General features: G+C 37.7%; 1 protein-coding gene across 1 annotated transcript in view; it reads left to right on the top strand.

Annotated features, from left to right (window-relative positions):
* CRACR2A (calcium release activated channel regulator 2A) overlaps positions 1-18509 on the top strand; it is a 226554-nt gene that overhangs the window by 122541 nt on the left and 85504 nt on the right. Inside the window, 3 exon segments of the mRNA XM_056799129.1 lie at positions 2839-2869; positions 2871-3011; positions 9229-9375. Of these exon segments, the coding sequence (XP_056655107.1) occupies positions 2839-2869; positions 2871-3011; positions 9229-9375 (319 nt within the window).

Here is an 18509-nt window from a genome sequence, read left to right as displayed (position 1 = left end):
TGCAGAGTCAGGAAAACCTAAATTCAAATCCAACATGAGACATTCACAAGCTGGGAGAACCTACTCAAATCACTTAACTTTGGTTTACCTTAGTTGCCTTATAATGGGACTAATAATAGCAACTACCTCCCAGGCTTATTGCAATGATCTAATAAATTAACATTTATTAAGAGTTTATTTACTACAGTGCCTAGCACATTGTAGCCACTATATACATGTTAATCATTATCGTTATTATTACTTATATTATTATTATTCTTTCTTATGCAGTTATATAGCACCTTATATGCTACTTCTCTTACAGTACTCCCACATTTTAATATCTATTATCATGAACATGTGTTACCTCCCATATTATATTAATCTTTGTGAGGGTAGGTAATATGTACGTATTAGGAATAATGGACTCATTCTCCATTTGATAAATGATCACACCCAAATCTATTCAAGATAATTTTCAAAGGAAGAATATCAAAACATGAAGAGCCATACAAAAACATGCTTGAAATCAGTCATAATTAAAGAAGTGGACATTTGATATAACTCTGAGGTACCACTTTATGTCCATCAGATTAGCTAAGAGAAAATAAAAGGAAAATCACAAGTGCTAGAGCAGCTATGGGGAAATGAGTACATTAATATACTGTTGGTGGAACAGTGAACTAGCCTAACAATTCTGGAAAGTAATTTGGAACTGCACCCCAAATTAGATTAAGCTTCACATACTCTTTGACCTAGTATATATTCCAAAGAAATAAAAGAAAGGGCACTTATGTTCAAAAAATTCCTTTTTGGTGACAATGAATAGGAAATTGGAAGATGGTTGAACAAGTCATGATATGAGAATACAATGAATATTGTCCTAAATAAAGGGAAGGGCATGGTTTCAGAAAAATCTAAGAAGACTTTCATGAAATAATGCAAAGGAAAATGAGCAGAATCAAGAGAACAATTGATACAAAATCAGCAATATCTTACTCAACTTTGAAAGACATAATAGATCTGGTTAACAAAATGGCCTATTACAATTCCACGGAATTCATGATGAAACATACTATCCACCTCCAGTTACAGAAGGGCCAGACTTACAATTCTGACTGAAGGATGTTTTGTTCGTTTTCTTTTCTTCCTTTTTTTTTTAGCATGGTTAAGTAGGAAATGTGTTTTGCAAGGCTATACGTATTTGTAATGAGTCTTGTTTTTCTTTCCTACTCTATAAGTAGGAGAGAGAAAGAGGAGAATTTGGAAGTTAAAATAGAATTCAATTTAAAAAAGAATAATGGACTCAAATCCGATGATGTAGATTAAAAAAAAAAAAGGGTATTAGCTCTCTCCAAAAGTGGAATGGGATGCCTCCGGAGGATAGTGCTTTCCCCATCACTGGAGTTCTAGCTACAAGAGAATAACCACTTTTCCAGGTATATTAGAGAGGGTTTTTTTATTTAGGTAAAGCCAGGACTAGATAACCTCTAAGGTTTGTTCTGATTAATACTGTGATTCTGTGGGTTCAAGCACTGATAGCTCCTAGTTGTGAGATTGTGGACATGGTACATAATATCTATAAGCTTCTCAGTGACCTCATCTTTCAATGGTAATGTTAACACTTGTCTTATCTACCTCACAGGGTTGTTATGAGGTTTTCCTCATAACAATTTTTGGAACCTGAAATTGCTATATATTTATATATATATATACATATATATACATATATTATGTTGCTATTATTATTATAATAATGCACCAAATCTTCACTGTGGCAAAAGTGTCTTCCAGACTGAAATAGTAGAGAAGGGGCATGACATTTGGAATGTGGTACTTACAGTCTGATTTTATGTATTTTTTTATTCTTTAGACTTCAAAGGACTACTGATAGCTAGACAAACTGGAAGCTCTCTAGAGATTAATTATTATGTAGCATCTCCTCAGGATTACTCCTGCAACTTACACTCACACTTGTGAATTGAATCTCCTTAGAGTAGTAACTCTTTTGGGTTCCATATGTAAATCCTATGGAACTGCATTCTTAATACTCTAGTTAAAAATTAGCCAGTACACTTAATTGCCTCTTAGCACATCATTTACTCAAAAGAAATGACAATAATTGTTACAAAACATTTCTCCCACAAATTTGGGGTGATTTATTCCACAATTGCATATAGAATCTATGGGAAGAGTGGACTCAAATTAAAAGCACAAATGGAGTGAGGTACATCTATATTGTACATATATGACAAAGGCAAGTCATAGCTCCTGTTACTCTAAAGCTTGGAAATCCCTTCTCTCTTTATAAAATCTGTATGTAACTTCCCTTGAGTGCAGCAGCTCTGTTGGATAGGTTCCTTAGTTAGGTTTCCAGTGTCAACTGCCCTTAAGTTTCATTCTCTTTTATGTTGCCAGAGGCTAACTCTTTGATGACCTCTGAACCCATATTTATCTGTAGTTTGTGCTTCTGCGCTCTATTAGGTGCAATATCTCCTACTTGTCCAGTAGCTCATCTATGAAGCTGTATAGCAGATGTGAGGAGGGGGAGCCAGGGAATGACAAAGAAATTTCCTTCTTTCCCCCTCTTCCCAATAGGGGGCTCTTCTACAAGAAGCTTCTGTTAAATAAAGTCTCCATCTCTCCAAGACTGAGAAATTTAAAACACATAAAAGGCATGGCTAATTTGTTTGCCAATTGAATTATTTCCATGTTGAATAAATTGAAGAGGTTTTTATACTTCTCAACAGGAATAGGGCATGGACATCTTTGCAGTTAGTTAACCATCAACTGAGATAGGGGGAAGGGAATCTTCCTCCATTACAGTTATTAAATTGTTTTATTCACTTTCATCCCTAGGTCATTTCTTTTTTAGCCAAAAAAGCTCTAACTGATGAAGAGGGGGCCCAGGCCCAGGAGGAGAAAGTCTATCAGTCCAGGTGGGAAGAGGTGATTGACAGCAGGGATGAAGATGAGGAGGACCAGTTCCACATGCTAATGGATAAACTTGGAGCACAGAAGGTTTTACAAGAGTAAGTTCTGTGAGGTAGGGGCAACTACTTTGGGTTCCTGGTGTTGGGTCTTGGCCTGGCAAGAAACTTTTCCATCTAACCCGACCATCTTTAATAATTAAAATTAAATTATGAGGCTGTTAGTAGTTTAATAACTTTATTACATCAAAGTAGTGATAGCAAAGAGAGGGAAATGTAGGAAAGAGGTAGAGAGTTGCTTAGCTCACTATTTTATTGGCTGCCATAATGGACTGAAACTCATCACCCACACGGTTCCTTCAGTTTCCACGCTCCAGCCAGAAGACCCCAAACAGGTCTCTGGTCTGACCGTATAAGCTCTTTTCTCCTCTCACTAACTCTCACACGTCATATCTCAGGAACCAACCATAGTTTCTTAATTTGCCTGGCACAGCCCAGGGGGGAACAGTGCTTGTGGGATGTTTCCTGTCTTGTTAGTTCCTGGATTCTTCTTAATTTTCCTTCTCTGAGGGGCTTGTCTATACCTGGATTTACTTAGTTGGCCTCCAGGTCTCTGAGAAATGATATCAACAAAGCAGCACAATGGAGAGAGAAATTCCCTTCAATCACCATCCCATTGAATGATTGAATTGGATGTAAAGTTGGAAGGGCTCATGGAAATGGACCATTCCAACCTTCTTTATTTTATGAGGGAGAAAGCTAAGACCCACAAAGCTTAAGAGACTTGTTCAGGGTCACGCAAGCCTTAAGCAGTAAAGCTGAGATTTAAACCCAGGTTCTCTAATTCCAAAGCTAGTGTTTTTTCTGCTTGGGAGGGAAGAAAAAAAGAATAAGAAATATAATGCTTACTATGTGCCAGGTAATGTGCTAAGTGCTTTTTACAAATATTATCTCATTTAATCCTCAAAAACAACTCTGGAAAGTAGATACTATTAATCTCCACATTTTACAGTGGAGGAAACTAAGGAAAACAGTTTAAATGACTTTCCTAGGGTCACCCAGCTTATAAGTGTCTGAGGCCAGGTTTGAACTCAAGTCTTCCCAACTCCAGGCTCAGAACTCTATCCACTATGTCACCTAGCTGCTACCTCAGTCTTTTCCTGATACCGTGTGTCCGTTGGTAAAGAAACACTTCTTCCTTACTGCCTCCTATAGTGACCCATCCATGTCTCTTTTTTTCTGATTCTTCACAGAATAAAACTTGCTCATTCTCTTTCATTTTTGGTAAGAACTTATTGACGTCAAAGGATAATCACCATTTGAGAAATACAGCCATCTCCAGGTTGATTTTGCTTGCTAGGTTTTATTCAAAGATATGGAGATAGAAATATAAGATGACCTTAAGCAACAGCATCTATTCCACTTGGGTCCCCTTGCACTGGGATATAATAACTCACATGAGGTCAGCACTCTTTTTAGAGCTGAGGAAACTTCCTCTTCATTTGGGGGAGAAGAATGACAAATAAGAAATCTATACCAAGAATCATACACAAAAGAGACGTGGGCTAAGAGCAGCCTATTCCAGATGGTAGTGACTCTGAAGGATATTTCTCTAACCTGGGTTCAAGAGGTATGGATGGTATAGGAGAAGCCAATATGGGTTCCAGCCTGCATATACTTTTCATTTCTTCTTTCTTGGGGTTTCACAACCATTGGTTCTAATTTCTATACACTACACACAGCCGGGGCTTCAGCTAAGAACAATGGTACCTGCCTGAAGTCCTTATTCTCTTTCTTTCTCTTTCCTTTCCTCCCTCCCTTCCCCCAGAACCAAGCTTTTCTTTCATGCCTGACCAGGCTAGAAGGAGCCACAAGAGACTCAGGGCTGTCAGCATGAAGCATTTTTTTCCAGTCTTTTTTTCTTCACAGTCTCAGTACCTGAGATAATATCTTTATTGGTCTCCATCCTTCTGCAGTACATGAACATCCCATAATACTCTAGAAAAATGGCCCTGGCACTCACTCTCTGTAACAACCCCTGGCCCAGGTTTTCTGAAAAAAAAATCTCTCATTTCTTTTAGAAATAGGATCCCCTCCTTCTTTATCCCTGGGAATTCAATAACCATGACAAAATTGTTGTTTAGCATATTTAATCATATCATAATTTAAAAGGCTTAGAAATCAAAGCAAACATTTAAGAAAATGTTCTCATTACAGATGAAGAAAGAGAGGCTCAATGAATTGACTTGTCCAGGGTCAGGTAGTAAGTAGCAATGTGACCAGCCTGGGTCCAGAACCTTTTTCATAGCAGGCCCAAGCATTAGTCAGTGCTTAATGTGTAAATTAGTCAATTGGTGACTGATCTCTTTAGGTATCCAAGCCTTCAAACCCAACACATACTCCTGTACACACACCATTTTTCCATAAAGCCCTCTAAATCAAATGAAATTGAGTGATAGCTCTTAAAAAAGAATTGGGTTGTGCTTAATAGAAACTGGTCTTCCTCTAAAATAAATTTCATATAATCTTTGCCATCTCATTGTTTGTAGGTTCTGTATCCACTGGAATAAGATTCATTATCTTGTATACCAAAGTGGAAGAGCCCTGCAGATGAGGACTGACTTTCAGAGTTTAGGGAAAAGGATAACAGTAGAAGGGGATGTAGATCAGGGTAGAAGAGTGATTCAAAGTGGAAGGATATATCAGTGGGACTCAGATACAATTTGTTAGCCAAGATATAGTGTTTGTGGACTAAGAATTTTAGAAGGTATACCAGGGTCCAGAGAGGCTGGTAAAGGAGTGTACCAGGCAATGAGCACACTGCCAGAATCCTGGAAGAGAATTTTATGGTGTGATCGTTGCAGCAATAAGCTCAGCTGCAAGAATGGATGGATTTTAGGAGAAGACAGCAGCTGGCAGCCACAGGGAGGGAGTAGTCAGAAAATTTGTCACCTGCACTGGCTTCTTTGCAAAAACCCTAGTGACAGAATATTGCTTTTGTTTGAAGACTTCTCCTGAGAGGAAGCTCTAACCTCTGGCACAGAAATACCTGAGAGAACAGAGAAAGGTTCGGCAAGGTGTCATCAAGGAGGCTGCTTTGGTGGCACAGTTTGTGGCAGAGATTAGCTCTGTATTGGTCTTGAAACACAAAGCTGGTATTGCCCGGCTTTTTTCTGGGACCTCAATACCTCAAGCAGCTTCTAGTTAAAAACTGGCACATGGGATTTTCCCTGGGGGTATACATAATAAACAAGCACAGTGGAACACAAGCAGAGACACACAGCAACAGCCCTCCGAAGCAACCAGACTCCCCAGAGTTACACTACTCCACCACAAAAATATCTCACCTAGCTCTCTTGTTCTCCAGCCTATGGACACATTAAGCTCTGCAGATATGGTAGAAAGGCCATGTTAGGAGTCTAAATTCTTTTTACAGGCAGTGTCAGATTGGGGTGGAGGCTGAAATCCCCATTAGGATTATTGGAAATTGTTTTTTTTTTTCTGTCTTGCTTTCACAGATCAATTGTGCCATATCCCTCATTCATCACCCTAGTAGATGAAGAATAGATAGATTTTCTTGGAGAGAAGGAACATTCCCAAGCTGCCTTGGTAGCTATCTGCCTGTACTTACAAGATAGAAATCATGAAGTGTCCCTTTGGGTCCTGATGCCAGAGAATGGGAGAAAACCACCACCCAAAGGGTCTGTCCCAGATAAGAGAAAACTGTAAAGAAGGTCACTAGTGACTAGTTATCTCCATCAAGGGCAGAAACCCTTCAAGGTCATCTTGAATTCTCTCTTCTGTGACGCTGTCCTTATTTCTACCTTTCCTAAACTACTAATGATCTTTCCCTTGCCTAATCTCAAAGCATCCTCTACTTTTCATATTCTAATTTGTTATATCTGTTTTGTCTTATTGCCTTGAGAATAGGGACCATGCCATTTACTTTTCTCTCTGACTAGTGGCTATTCTAGAACATTACACATAGCACACTACTTAATGAATTGAAAAATAAGAAAACAAGTTTCTGGTAAGACATGATTAATGCTAAGTAAAGAGGCAACAGCAGAAGAGCTTAGTTGAAGAATGCCTAAAGTTATTTGCAGTAATTAACTAATCTATAGGGCTATAAAGGAGCTTGAGTATGTTCTATTGACTCTGGTTGGAGGGAGTTTGTTTGGAGGCTCACTCCTGAGTGCTTGTGATGGAGTGCGTCTGGAGTAGAGTGTGAGGAATACAGACAATGGCATATGTTGGATTCAGAGTGAATTGTGATATGAGTTAGGGAAAGGGAATGATTAGTGAGCAGCATGTCTAAGGGGAACATCACCAAATTAGGGTATATGAATAGAGGGGATGAGTTTGAATGCGGAACCCTAGTCAAGTTGAGTTTGGGGCCTTTGGGTATAGAACCGGAGTGGGTTTAGGGGCCCCTTGTGGCAGATGTTCTTAAACTTTTATGTATCATGGATCTCTTTGGTAGTAAGGTAAAGTGCATGGATCCCTTCTTGGAATAATTTTTTAAATGCATAAAATAAAATGCATGAAGGAAACCAGTTATATCAAAAAACAGTTATCAAAAAATATTTTTAAATAAGTTCATGAAGCCTGCTGCATTAAGGTGAACTCCCATTCTAGAACATGGGTAGCATGAGAATTAAGGCAGCATGTGCCTCCAACTTTCACAAAAGCTAGTGAGATTGAACTCCTCCTGGCACTTTTCATTGACCTCCTCAAACTAATTCCAGCACAAGGACTAGAATCAAAGCCTCTGTAGAGGCAGAATTCTCTAACTAGCTTCCCTGCCACCCAATGTCTTGCTGTGGTATATAAAAGAGAAAAAGAAAGTCATGGAACCAATTAATCTAAAGATGATACAAAGGGCAAAGTTTAAGGAACATGAAGGATTTATGTCACTTGGGAGACAGAGGGCTTTAGTGCTGCTATGGGCAAACCATTTCTCACTATGTCTTCTGGGATAGCCTAACTACCTAATATATAGTCATATCACATATCAGTGACAGCTGACAAATTATAGATATTCCCAATAATTGTGTATATTCTGGGCTATAAAAGCCCTAGGAGAAAGGTGATAGAAATATTTTCACTGCCACTAATGAGAAAACCAGCAGTGTGCTTTATTTGGGCCAAGTAGCTTGAACTCATCAAGGATAGCTACATGCTTACTGTTGGTCATTTTTTTCTTGGCCTTTCCATCCTAGAATCTTTCACTTGTTAGAGAGAAGAGATTAAAAAAAAAATAAGTTCTATTTCCTCCTCTTTTTCCTGTTTTCCCTTATCATTTTCTCATCTTTTCTTTCTCTTTTCATTTACTGTTTCAACCTTCTATAGCAGTGGGCCAATATCTTCTTCTATAAACCCCTTTCCATTGAGCTTAAAAACCTTTGTTACTCTTAATTTTCTTTGTCAGGGTTAGTACATTCTGAACTTTAGCATTTCTGAAACTTCCCACATAAGACCGCGTCATGTCATATTTATCCTCCATTCTCTGTTCTTGCCTCCAGCTTCTCTGTTCTTTTTTAGAATTGAAATTGGTTTGTGATTCTCCGTGCATCCACATTGGTCATTTTGGACAACTACCTATTTTCCTCCCATATCAGAGATTTCCTTTTGTGTTTCCATAATAATCATAATATTATTTTAAGGACTTCCTGTCCCCTTCAGGGCACTGTTCCTGCTTTATTGATACTCGTTTTGTATAACACTGAAATTTCTCAATGATAACCTCCACCCATATGAAATTCTTCCTTGAAACAAATAAATATAACAGTTAGAGATGAAGGATTGTGGACTGCCAGGTGTATGTACATCAGCAATAAGTTGGACATATGACTTTAAAAAAAGAAACAAATAAATGTAACTAAAATTCTTCATCTCTTCTGACTCTTTTTCTCTGTATATGCCTCAGCTTTTGTTTATTCTTCTGTCTCTGCTCTCAGTCACACTCCTTGCATTAATTCCCAGTGGTCAGGTGAGCACTTTTTTCCCAGCTCTTTTCTGGAAAATTTTCAGCTGGAGCATCAAAGGCCAATCTTTTTCAGGGGTGGGAGTGATGAGCTTTCTCTTCCAGCTTCATAATGCTCTTGTCTAACCATACCTGTACTCTCTTACCTTCTCCATCTTTTCCTTTAAATATTAGTAGCTCATGGATTGAGAGTGCTTGGCCACATAATCCCTATCTGAGGTGGGCAATGAATAGACTGATGTTGGTTGCTAGGCTTAGAAGGAATTCCATAGCCTTCACTCACTTGACCATACACATTATCCTAGTAATCATACTATTCTTTTTTTTCAACAGTGAAAGTGATATTAAGCAACTTTGGGTGCAACTGAAGAAGGATGAGCCTCACTTACTGTCCAACTTTGAAGAGTTTCTCTCTAGAATATTCTACCAGCTCCAAGAAGCCCACAAGGAAAAGGATGAACTAGAGTGTGCTCTGAAAAAGTGAGCATTCAAACTTAATTTCTCTCAGTGTCTTCTCTCTACCTGAACATTTACATCAGTGTTTCTTTTGAACCTCCCATTTAAACATCCTAGAATGTTTTAAAATCATTCTCTAGTAGGATAGCATTATAGTTGACTTTGGACTTGGATGTAGGGAGAAGTAGAAGCAGAAGAGACTCTGGCCAAGTTCCTTAGCTTCTTAGTACTGTAAGAATTAAAATGGTTGTCTGCCATAAATTGTAGCAGTTAAAAGAGTTAAAATGGTTGAGGTTGTAAACTGTAGTGAGTAAAAGAGTTAATGCTATAAACTGTAGTGATTAAAATAGTGGAAGACTTAAATTGTAGTAGATATAAGAGTAGGTGAGTAAATTTGTGACCACAGAAAATATGTTTCACTACAGTGTCTTGGTTTTAAATCAAATATAAGGTGGTCGCCAGGGAAATATTCCCGATTATGAATATACCCAAGTCAACTGGATTTTATAGAGAATTTAATTACTAATACAATGAGGAATTAAAGAAAAGAGAAAAAGAGAGAAAAAGGAAATAAGTATGAAGGGCCTTAAGCCAACATAGCCTAGACCTGAGTCTTAAGAGAGAGAGATCAGTCAGTCAGTCTTTTATCACTCACCACAAGGTCTGTCTAAGCAAGGATTCTAGTGATAGTCTCCTCAGAGAGAGTTCCAGCCAGAGACTGTTTCAAAGGGCCTCTATCAAGAGCTTCCAGAGGGACAGAGTCCCCTCAGAGGAGCTCCAGCGAGACCTCCTTAGAGATTGTCCTTCAAGAGCTTCCCTTCTGCAGAGCCTCTCTCAAGAGATCCTCCAAAAGGATTTTTCTCAAGCAATCCTCATAAGAGATCTTCCTCAAAAGGATTGTCTTTCAAGAGATTCTGCTTTTTCTTATATAGGGGGTTTTCTCCTATGTCACCTCCCCTAAGTTCTTCCATCTACCAATCATAGTAGACGTTTTCCAAGGGACAGCCCATTCTGAATTCACTGCTGGGTCGACTAATCCCTTTAGTAAGTTTGAATCAGAAAAAACACTGCTGGGTTGACTAATCCCTTTAGTAAGTTTGAACCAAAAAAACTTCTGAATAAGTTTTCACCTCTTTGCTCCTGGCAAGTTTACAAGTTGCCTGACCTTTAATAGGTACTTAGCACCCCATTGTATTAATTCTAAAAATAGGCATGGCTTAAAGAACTTTTTGCCTCATTATAAGTATGGGTTAAAGTACTTTCATTGTTTAGTAAGGAGTTCTCTCCACCAAAGCAGTCCCAAGTACGGGTGGAGCAGAGGTCCTCTCATTTCTGATCCAAGTAGAGTTCTCACTGTCAAAATGGGGAATGTTCCCAGTAGGGAATTGTTCCAATTGAAAATTCCCCAATGGGGAAATTTTTAACATTCACAAGTCTGAGAAATTTCAAGATTTACAGTACCCAGAAAACTCTTTAAGATTCTTGAGTTTCAGCTGACATATTCAACTGTGTTAGTGAATGAACAAAGAATAAATGAATAAATGCTGAATAAAGGAAGAAGCATTTATTAAGTTCTTACTGTATGCTAGAAATTGTGCTAAACCCTGGGAATAAAATACAAGAATTGGATATTGGCCATGAATTTGAGAAATAGTTTATATTAATTATTCAAGCCAATTCAATAAATATTTATTAAACACTTACAGTGTGCCTATCACCTAGCTCATGCTGGTGGTTCCAAGAAGCTATAGGATATGCAGTAGCCACACCTCAGTAAACTATCCCAGTAGGCAAAGTAAACCAGGTTGAGGTTAACCAACCTCAAACCTATCAATGAGTTGGTGGGGTGCCTACTTCAAGCATGTGAAGACTTCCTCTAGTAGAAAGGATGGAGGAAAATGAGTCCATGAAGGCAGTGGAAGGTCTTAGTTAGACGCTGAAGATTCCAAAGTCATCCATCGCATCATTAGCTATTACCAGTCATTTTAATTTTTGTCTTGCCACTGAATTTTCATGAATCTGGAAGAGAGAGTAAGTCTGACAGTTTTGTGTAGCTCTGCATCACTTCAATCCATGCATCAAAAGACAACACCAATGATGGCATTTGGGTCCTCTTTGAGTACTAAGAACAACAACCAACTGCATTCCAGGTACTATACTAAGTGGTGGAGATATAATTAATTAAAGATACTCTATGCTCTCAAGAAGCTTACAATATAAAGGAGGAAACAATATTCAAAAGAAGATAGGAGTGTATGTGTATGTGTGTGTGTGTGTGTGTGCAGACAGAGAGAGATAGATAGACAGATAGGTAGAAAAAATCATTAGTAACGTGAATGAAACAATTCAACAGTTGATTGACATTCTTTCCAGAAGTATACTATTGATCTAATTATAGGTCTCAGAGCCAAAAATGAGGAAGGGGAAAGGTCAAAGAAGGAAGGAGGGATTTTTGCTTAATACTGAGGCTAAAAATGACCAAGGTGAAGAAATGTGGTTGGGTTTGGGGCTTTCATTATGTAGAATAGTATGGCCTTAGGGCAAGATTTTACCAGTTATGGCAGGATGGTTGGGCAGAATGGAGAAAGAATGGAAGGAATTTCTAAATTGGGAGGTCCCTAGAGAGGAGGTCTGGGCCAAAAACAAGAAAAGATAAATGTATCTTCTAAGCAGTGAGATCATCATTTAAAGTAGGTCAGGTCATGATCTAGAAAAACATGATAAAAGCCCAAGGAAGAGTTCTTATAGAGTTTGGAAGCAACTTAAAGAGGTCAATTCATCCATATCTGTGTCTTTAAGCCAGATAACTATGAACCCCCTTCAGGAGATTAGGGTGAGCAGGAATTTATGGAGGTTGGTCCATTATATTCCTAATATTTCCTCAATAGGGGGCTCCACAAATTGTTCGGACATTTCACGATAGTATCTTAATATTCAGTAGTATGAATTCCAAATGTGTATATGTTTGAGCTTTGTGAATTTCAAAAGTCTCCATCTTGGTATAGCACCAAAAAAATTGGCTTAGGACAGCCCAGGTGGGCAGTTAGTTATTTCTGATTTGTCATTGACTAGCACATGCCCGTGTAGTGTGGGTGTGCACAATTTTTTTGGTGCTATACCAAGATGGAGACTTTTGAAATTCACAGCTTCCCAGGATTCATGCTAAAATGGTCCTAAACTAAAGTTACTGAACCCAGGACTTATAAAGACTAGGTAACATTTGCCCCATGATGATCATTTATGAATTACCCCCAGCCCATGCTTTTCCCCTCTTGTTCCCCTTAACTGAGTTTCACTTGTCCTGTGTCAGCTAAATCTTGACCTGTCTGGTACTTACTTCTGAATATCTTATTTTTAGGAAGGATATTGACAGGCTGGAGCATATATAAAGGAGAGTGATGAGGATAGAGAGGGGACGGGAGACCATGTCATAAAAGAATTCTTGAAATAAGAGCATATTTAGCTTAGAGAAAATGTGAGAGGACATAATAGCCACTTTCAAATATTTGGATATTCATTGTAGAGAAGAGGGATTCGATTTGTTCTGCCTACTCTTGAAGAACAAAGCCAGGAACAGTGAATAGGTAGGACATCGGAGTGGTTGATGTCAGCTTTCTAAAATAATAGAAATAATAATAATAACAATAACAATAATTATGATTTATACAGTGCTTTAAAATTTGCAAAATTATTTACAAATATTATCGCATTTTGTCTTATCAACCCTGGGAACCCTTGCAAAAGTTTCAGTGATTAGCCCAATGTCACATGGCCAACATTGAAGGCACCTGGTGGTACCATGGTACAGAGTGCTGATTCTGAGTGAGAAATGCCTGAGTTCAAAACTGGCTCCAATACTTGCTAGCTGTGTGACTCTGGGCAGGTCACTTAACTCTGCCTGCCTTAGGTTCTTCAACTATAAAATGAAGATAATAGCAATACCAACCTCTGAGCATTGTTGTGAGAATCAAATGAGATATTTGCTTAAAACTTAGCACAATGCCTGGTAATAGTGAACTTTTAATACATGCTTATTCCCTTCTCTTCCATGAAATTCTTAACTAGATCCTCTGGTCCTGATTCTAGTATTCATTGCACATTGCATTGGGCTGTTGCTTTTGGTATTAGAGCTCTGTAGGAAGTTGCTAACTGCCAATAAAAGGCAGTTGAGACTAGTCTATTTCCTAAAAAAAAAATTACAAAGTCTTATTCAGGTCTTCCCACAGCTCCCACTCCAGCCCAGCAGGGAAACAGTCTATACAATTTTATCATGTTTCCTTGGAGATATATCCATTCTTTTAAAACCCCAGAACAAAAACCGTAACAAAAGAGCAATGAAACACAGGTTTCAGGCATGAAATCCAGCAAGTGGTAGTTTGGCCTGGCATTTTGATGTAAGAATTGGACATGAAAAGAAAGCTGCCAGTGAGAACTATAGACTACTGACGTTCTTCCTTGAAAATTTTGTAGAACCTTGCACAGAGTGTACATTTGCCTCCTTTCATGGCTAAGCATCTACTGTCTATTTTCAAAGTAAGTGTCAGTACCCTAAAAACAGTATGTCTCTCTTCTCTCCCAGTTAACTGGGAAAGTGAATCTATCCCTTAAAAATGTGAATGGACCTCAAGGTAAACAACAACAGAAATGAAAATTTGAAGAGGCAAAAGGGAATACTGACTTGGAAGGAGGTTGGAGCTCGAGAAGAAGTGACATGGAGGGGGCAGAGAAGAAGGCCCCTCTGGACCTTTGAAGCTAATGTAGGGGCTGGGCAAGGTGGAAACAGAGGCTTGGTTGATCAGAGGACCCTTAAACAATTTCCCCTAACCCACTTAAAATTATAGAATGTAAGTGATAGCAACAGACAATGGGCTTAATCTAAATAAGGTTTTCCCCCTTTTGGGTTCCTAGTGCTTTCATTCCTAGCTCATAAAGATTATGAAACCTTAAGTGGCTAACAACCCAAGAGAACCAAGATTAATGAAAGGCATGAAACTGGGAATGGCCAATTTCATAAAGCATTTCACCCTTTTTAGACTTTATGGGTCAGTTTAAAGGAAGAATAAAGAAGTCTTATTCCTTTAGGAAATGTGAAATTGTTCTTCAGTTAATTTGATAGAATAACATGTTCATTATTGATACAGAATAACATATTCATTATTGGGACAAAGTAAAATAATTACATTTATTGACATATAATAAGCCTCACAATATTTTTATGTTTTTAAAACTTTTAATATGGAATATGTTCTCCTTTTGCTGCAGTCATCTGTTTTACATGATTTCGCATTAAATTTATAAGATTTTGACAGATCCTTTAATTCATCATGAAACTATGTATTACATGCAATATCAATATTAACTTATTTTTAATTAACTAATTAAATAAAATTGACTGACATTGAGTATAACTTTGATGACCTCCATTTCCCCTAGTCTAGCCTTTACTTACTATAGCTTAAGTTTTCTTTCTTTTTAAAAAAAATCAGTTCATAAGCATTTATTAAATGCCTACTGTGTGTCAGGCATTGGGCTAATTCCTGGCGGTACAAAAGACAAGAGGCAGTGTAGTACATGGAAAGACCAATGGATTTAGAGTCAGAGAACCCAGATTAAAACTCTACCTCTGAAGGGGCAGGTAGGTGGATAGAGTGATGGGTCTGGAGTTGAAAGGACATGATTTCAGGTCTGACCTCTGATACATCTTAACTACATGTCCCTGAATAAATCATTTAACACCGATTGCCTAGTCCTTGCTTCTCTTCTGTCTTAGAAATGATACTAAGCAATAATGTAAGGGTTTAAAAAACCCCAACTCTACCTCTAATGCCGACTACCTGTGCAAACATTGGCAAGTCATTTATCTTCTTTGTATCACATGAATTTTCTCTGAGGTTTACATTAGGAGAGTTCCCAGACCATCGAACCATATTTATCCAAGCCATCTCTTGGACCTTTCATATCATGTGGCATGGCTGTAAAGGTAATTTTAAGGTTTTGACTCAAATCTAAATTAATTTTTGGACACCAAAGGAAATCCCAAATAAAATACTCAAGTCAGTTGGAAATTTATGGTGATTTTAATTAATATAGAGGGAAGGAATTAAGGAGAAGAGAGAGAAGGAGGGAATAGGATTTCTCCCTCCTGGCCTTGGCCAGGGAAAGTTCAAAGACCTCCACCACGAGGTCTCTGAAGAAGATTACAGGCTTTCTAAGAGGATAATATTTGGAAGGTAAAGGAGAAAGGAATCAGCCTAAAATCTGAGAGTGCTCAGTTAAGATGCCTCACCTGAACTAGGCTACTCAGCTTCTTCCAGTAGAGTATCAAGGAAGACTCACCATCAAACCAGACAATAGCTGCTGCCACTCCAAGATGCCGAAACATTCAGCACACTGCCAGCCAGAGTCACCTCTCCACAGAAAGACACCGGAGAGAGGAAGTGATGCAAAATATATAGACAGTTTTTACATCACTTTCCTGCATCTCACATGTACCAATGGTAGCTTAAGCTTGACTTAGTACAGCCCACGGGTCTGTCAGTTGTTTCTGATTTGTCATTTGTCATGTCTGTCATAGGCCATCCTCCTAAATACTTAATCCTTAAGTATGGGTGTAGACATTCTTGTTTTTGTTAGACTAAGTAGGGTGGAGTAATCTAAAGTTCATATGGCACAAGATCATGTTATAACTTCTCACTTGGATTTGGGAATTTCCATAATTCCCAAACAATTCTGCATCTCAATATAGCAATATATTTATCAGAGCTCATTATTCCTTCAATAGTTACAAGATTTTCAGGCCAGTGTGGAAGTAAAAAAAAATGATCCAAATAAGTTTTAGGCTGGATGTTTTCCATTTCTTAAGAAAATGATCAAATATTACAGTGTCACTTGAACTTCTTCTGACAAAAATTTTGGTAGTTTTGAATGAAAAAGCCAATTTCATCCATACAAAATTACCTTTTCAAAAATCTTAAGTACTCCAGTCTTTATGTTGTCTTGACTATGACACTCATTTTTTTTATTTCTAACAGAATCCCAATGGGGTTTCCCCCTCTTTTCCTGATCTTCTTGCTATCCTAACATTCAGAAGCTAATGTAACACTATATAGTAATAATAGCCACCCTTCTAGCTGTTGTGTCTCTCTGAAAGTTGTTTGTTTGGTGAAGATTATTTAGGTTCTTCTAAGCCATAGCTATTAAGTTCTTGCAGTTGTTTTTGCTGCCTATCATACTTTCCTTTGGTTAATTCTATTTCTTTGTAGCTTGAAAGATTATTAAAAAGCTTTACTTTTCTGTACCAACTGCTACCACAATATTTATAAAAGTTATTGATATATGATTTTTAAGAGCTACAAACATTTGCATAACTTCTTGAAGTAATATCCTATCTTAAAACTCTAAGATTTAAAAACATAAAAATAGAAATACATGCATAGAGCATGAAATCCTGCAGTCACTTGACAGAAAAAAAATGAATTAAAAATATGGGAGCTTATTATATGTCAATAAATGTAATTATTTTTATTTAGTTTTATTTAGTTAAGCTCTGGGTGTTCTAAATCACCCTAATATCAGTAGAAGCATATACACATAGCTATTTCTGTTTCAAAATAAAAGCATGTCAGAATTATTGCTTTTCCCAAGTAATTCCCATACCACTGGTTAGGGCTAGTAAAAGAGTATCCAGGTTCCCATGGGACATAAAAAGCAGGAGAATGTTCTGGGAAGAGAGTCTTCACTAATAGGTAAGAAGGTAGCCAGCTATGTAGAAAGACCCTAGCTTTCAAGAAGAAATTGTCCTTCCTTTCTCCCATGAGAACATCTTCTACATAACTGCCAAATTGATATCAAAAGACCTATATCTTTATGCCAAAATCAGCAATATTCTCCTATGACTTCTAAGTTAAAATGCAAAATCCTTTACCTGATGCTTAATGTCCTTTAAAATCTGGTTCTTAACTACGTTTCCCATCTTATTTCTCTGCCCTCCTCCCCATTTATTTCATATTATTTCCTTTTACATACTTTGGAGTTACCAGGATTGCTTGTATACAACATTCCACCTTTTGTTCTCATTCCTTTTCACAGATGAAATTCTCATGTCTGGAGTGCATTCACATCTCATGTATAATTTTTGGAACTTTTAGTTCCTTCAAAGGTCAACTCAGGTCTATCTCTTTCTGTAAGACCCTTTTTTGATCATCATAAATATTAATGTTCTCTCCATAGGGGGCAAGTAGGAGGCTCAGGGCACTGAAAGCCAAGTTTAGAGACAGAAAGTTCTGGGTTCATATCTAACCTCAGAAACTTCCTAGCTGTGTGACTCTGGGCAAGTCACTTAAGTCCCATTGCCTAACCTTTTCTGTTCTTCTGTTTTGAAATCAAAGCAGAGTATTGTAAGATGGAAGGTAAGGGTTTTTTAAAAAATGTTCTCTTTCCCCTTGAAATTATCTTTCCTATACTTATTTTTGTAATCATTGCCCCTTGAGGGCATAATTTATGTTTGTTTTTGTTTCCCCTGTGCCTAGTTAGAAGTTTTGATCTTGTAAAGTAGAAATTTTAGCATACGTATATTTTTAAATCTTCCAATATTTGAGGGCTGATTCTGAATCCTCCATTGCTGGACTAAATGAATTTCAGTTCGGCATTTATTAAATGTGTCAAGGCTCTGTGCTAGAAGCTAAGGATACAAAGGCAAAAATGAAATTCTTACAGACCACAATCTATTGAAGGCTGTAATATTTATGGAGATAAAAAAAAAACAAAGTAATTTGAGGAGAAGAGTTCATTCTAACATTGGCACTTAAACTAAACCTTGGAGGAAGAGAAACATCCTGAGGGGCAGAGATGAGGAGAGAGTAAAGGATGGGGATTTGGGAGCTAAGTGTAACTGCCTGGAGGCAAGTGATGGAATGCTAGTTTCTGGGACGCTAATAATGCAGTTTGTGTGGTACATAGATTTTGAAGAAAAAATAATAATTTGAAATAGGGCTGGAAAAATCAGTTGGAACCAGAATGAGGAGGATTTTAGATGGTCAAACTAAGGAATTTGTCATTTATCTGAAAGGTCATAGGTAGTCACTGAATTTTTTTTGAGTAGAAGAATAATATGTCCAGGTATGTACCTTAGAAAGATTATTTTTAGTCGTACATGGAAT

Source organism: Monodelphis domestica, chromosome 5, assembly GCF_027887165.1.
Source record: "Monodelphis domestica isolate mMonDom1 chromosome 5, mMonDom1.pri, whole genome shotgun sequence".
Classification (NCBI taxonomy): domain Eukaryota; kingdom Metazoa; phylum Chordata; class Mammalia; order Didelphimorphia; family Didelphidae; genus Monodelphis; species Monodelphis domestica.
Note: the sequence above shows the minus strand (reverse complement) of the source record. Positions and strands in the feature narration are given on the sequence as shown.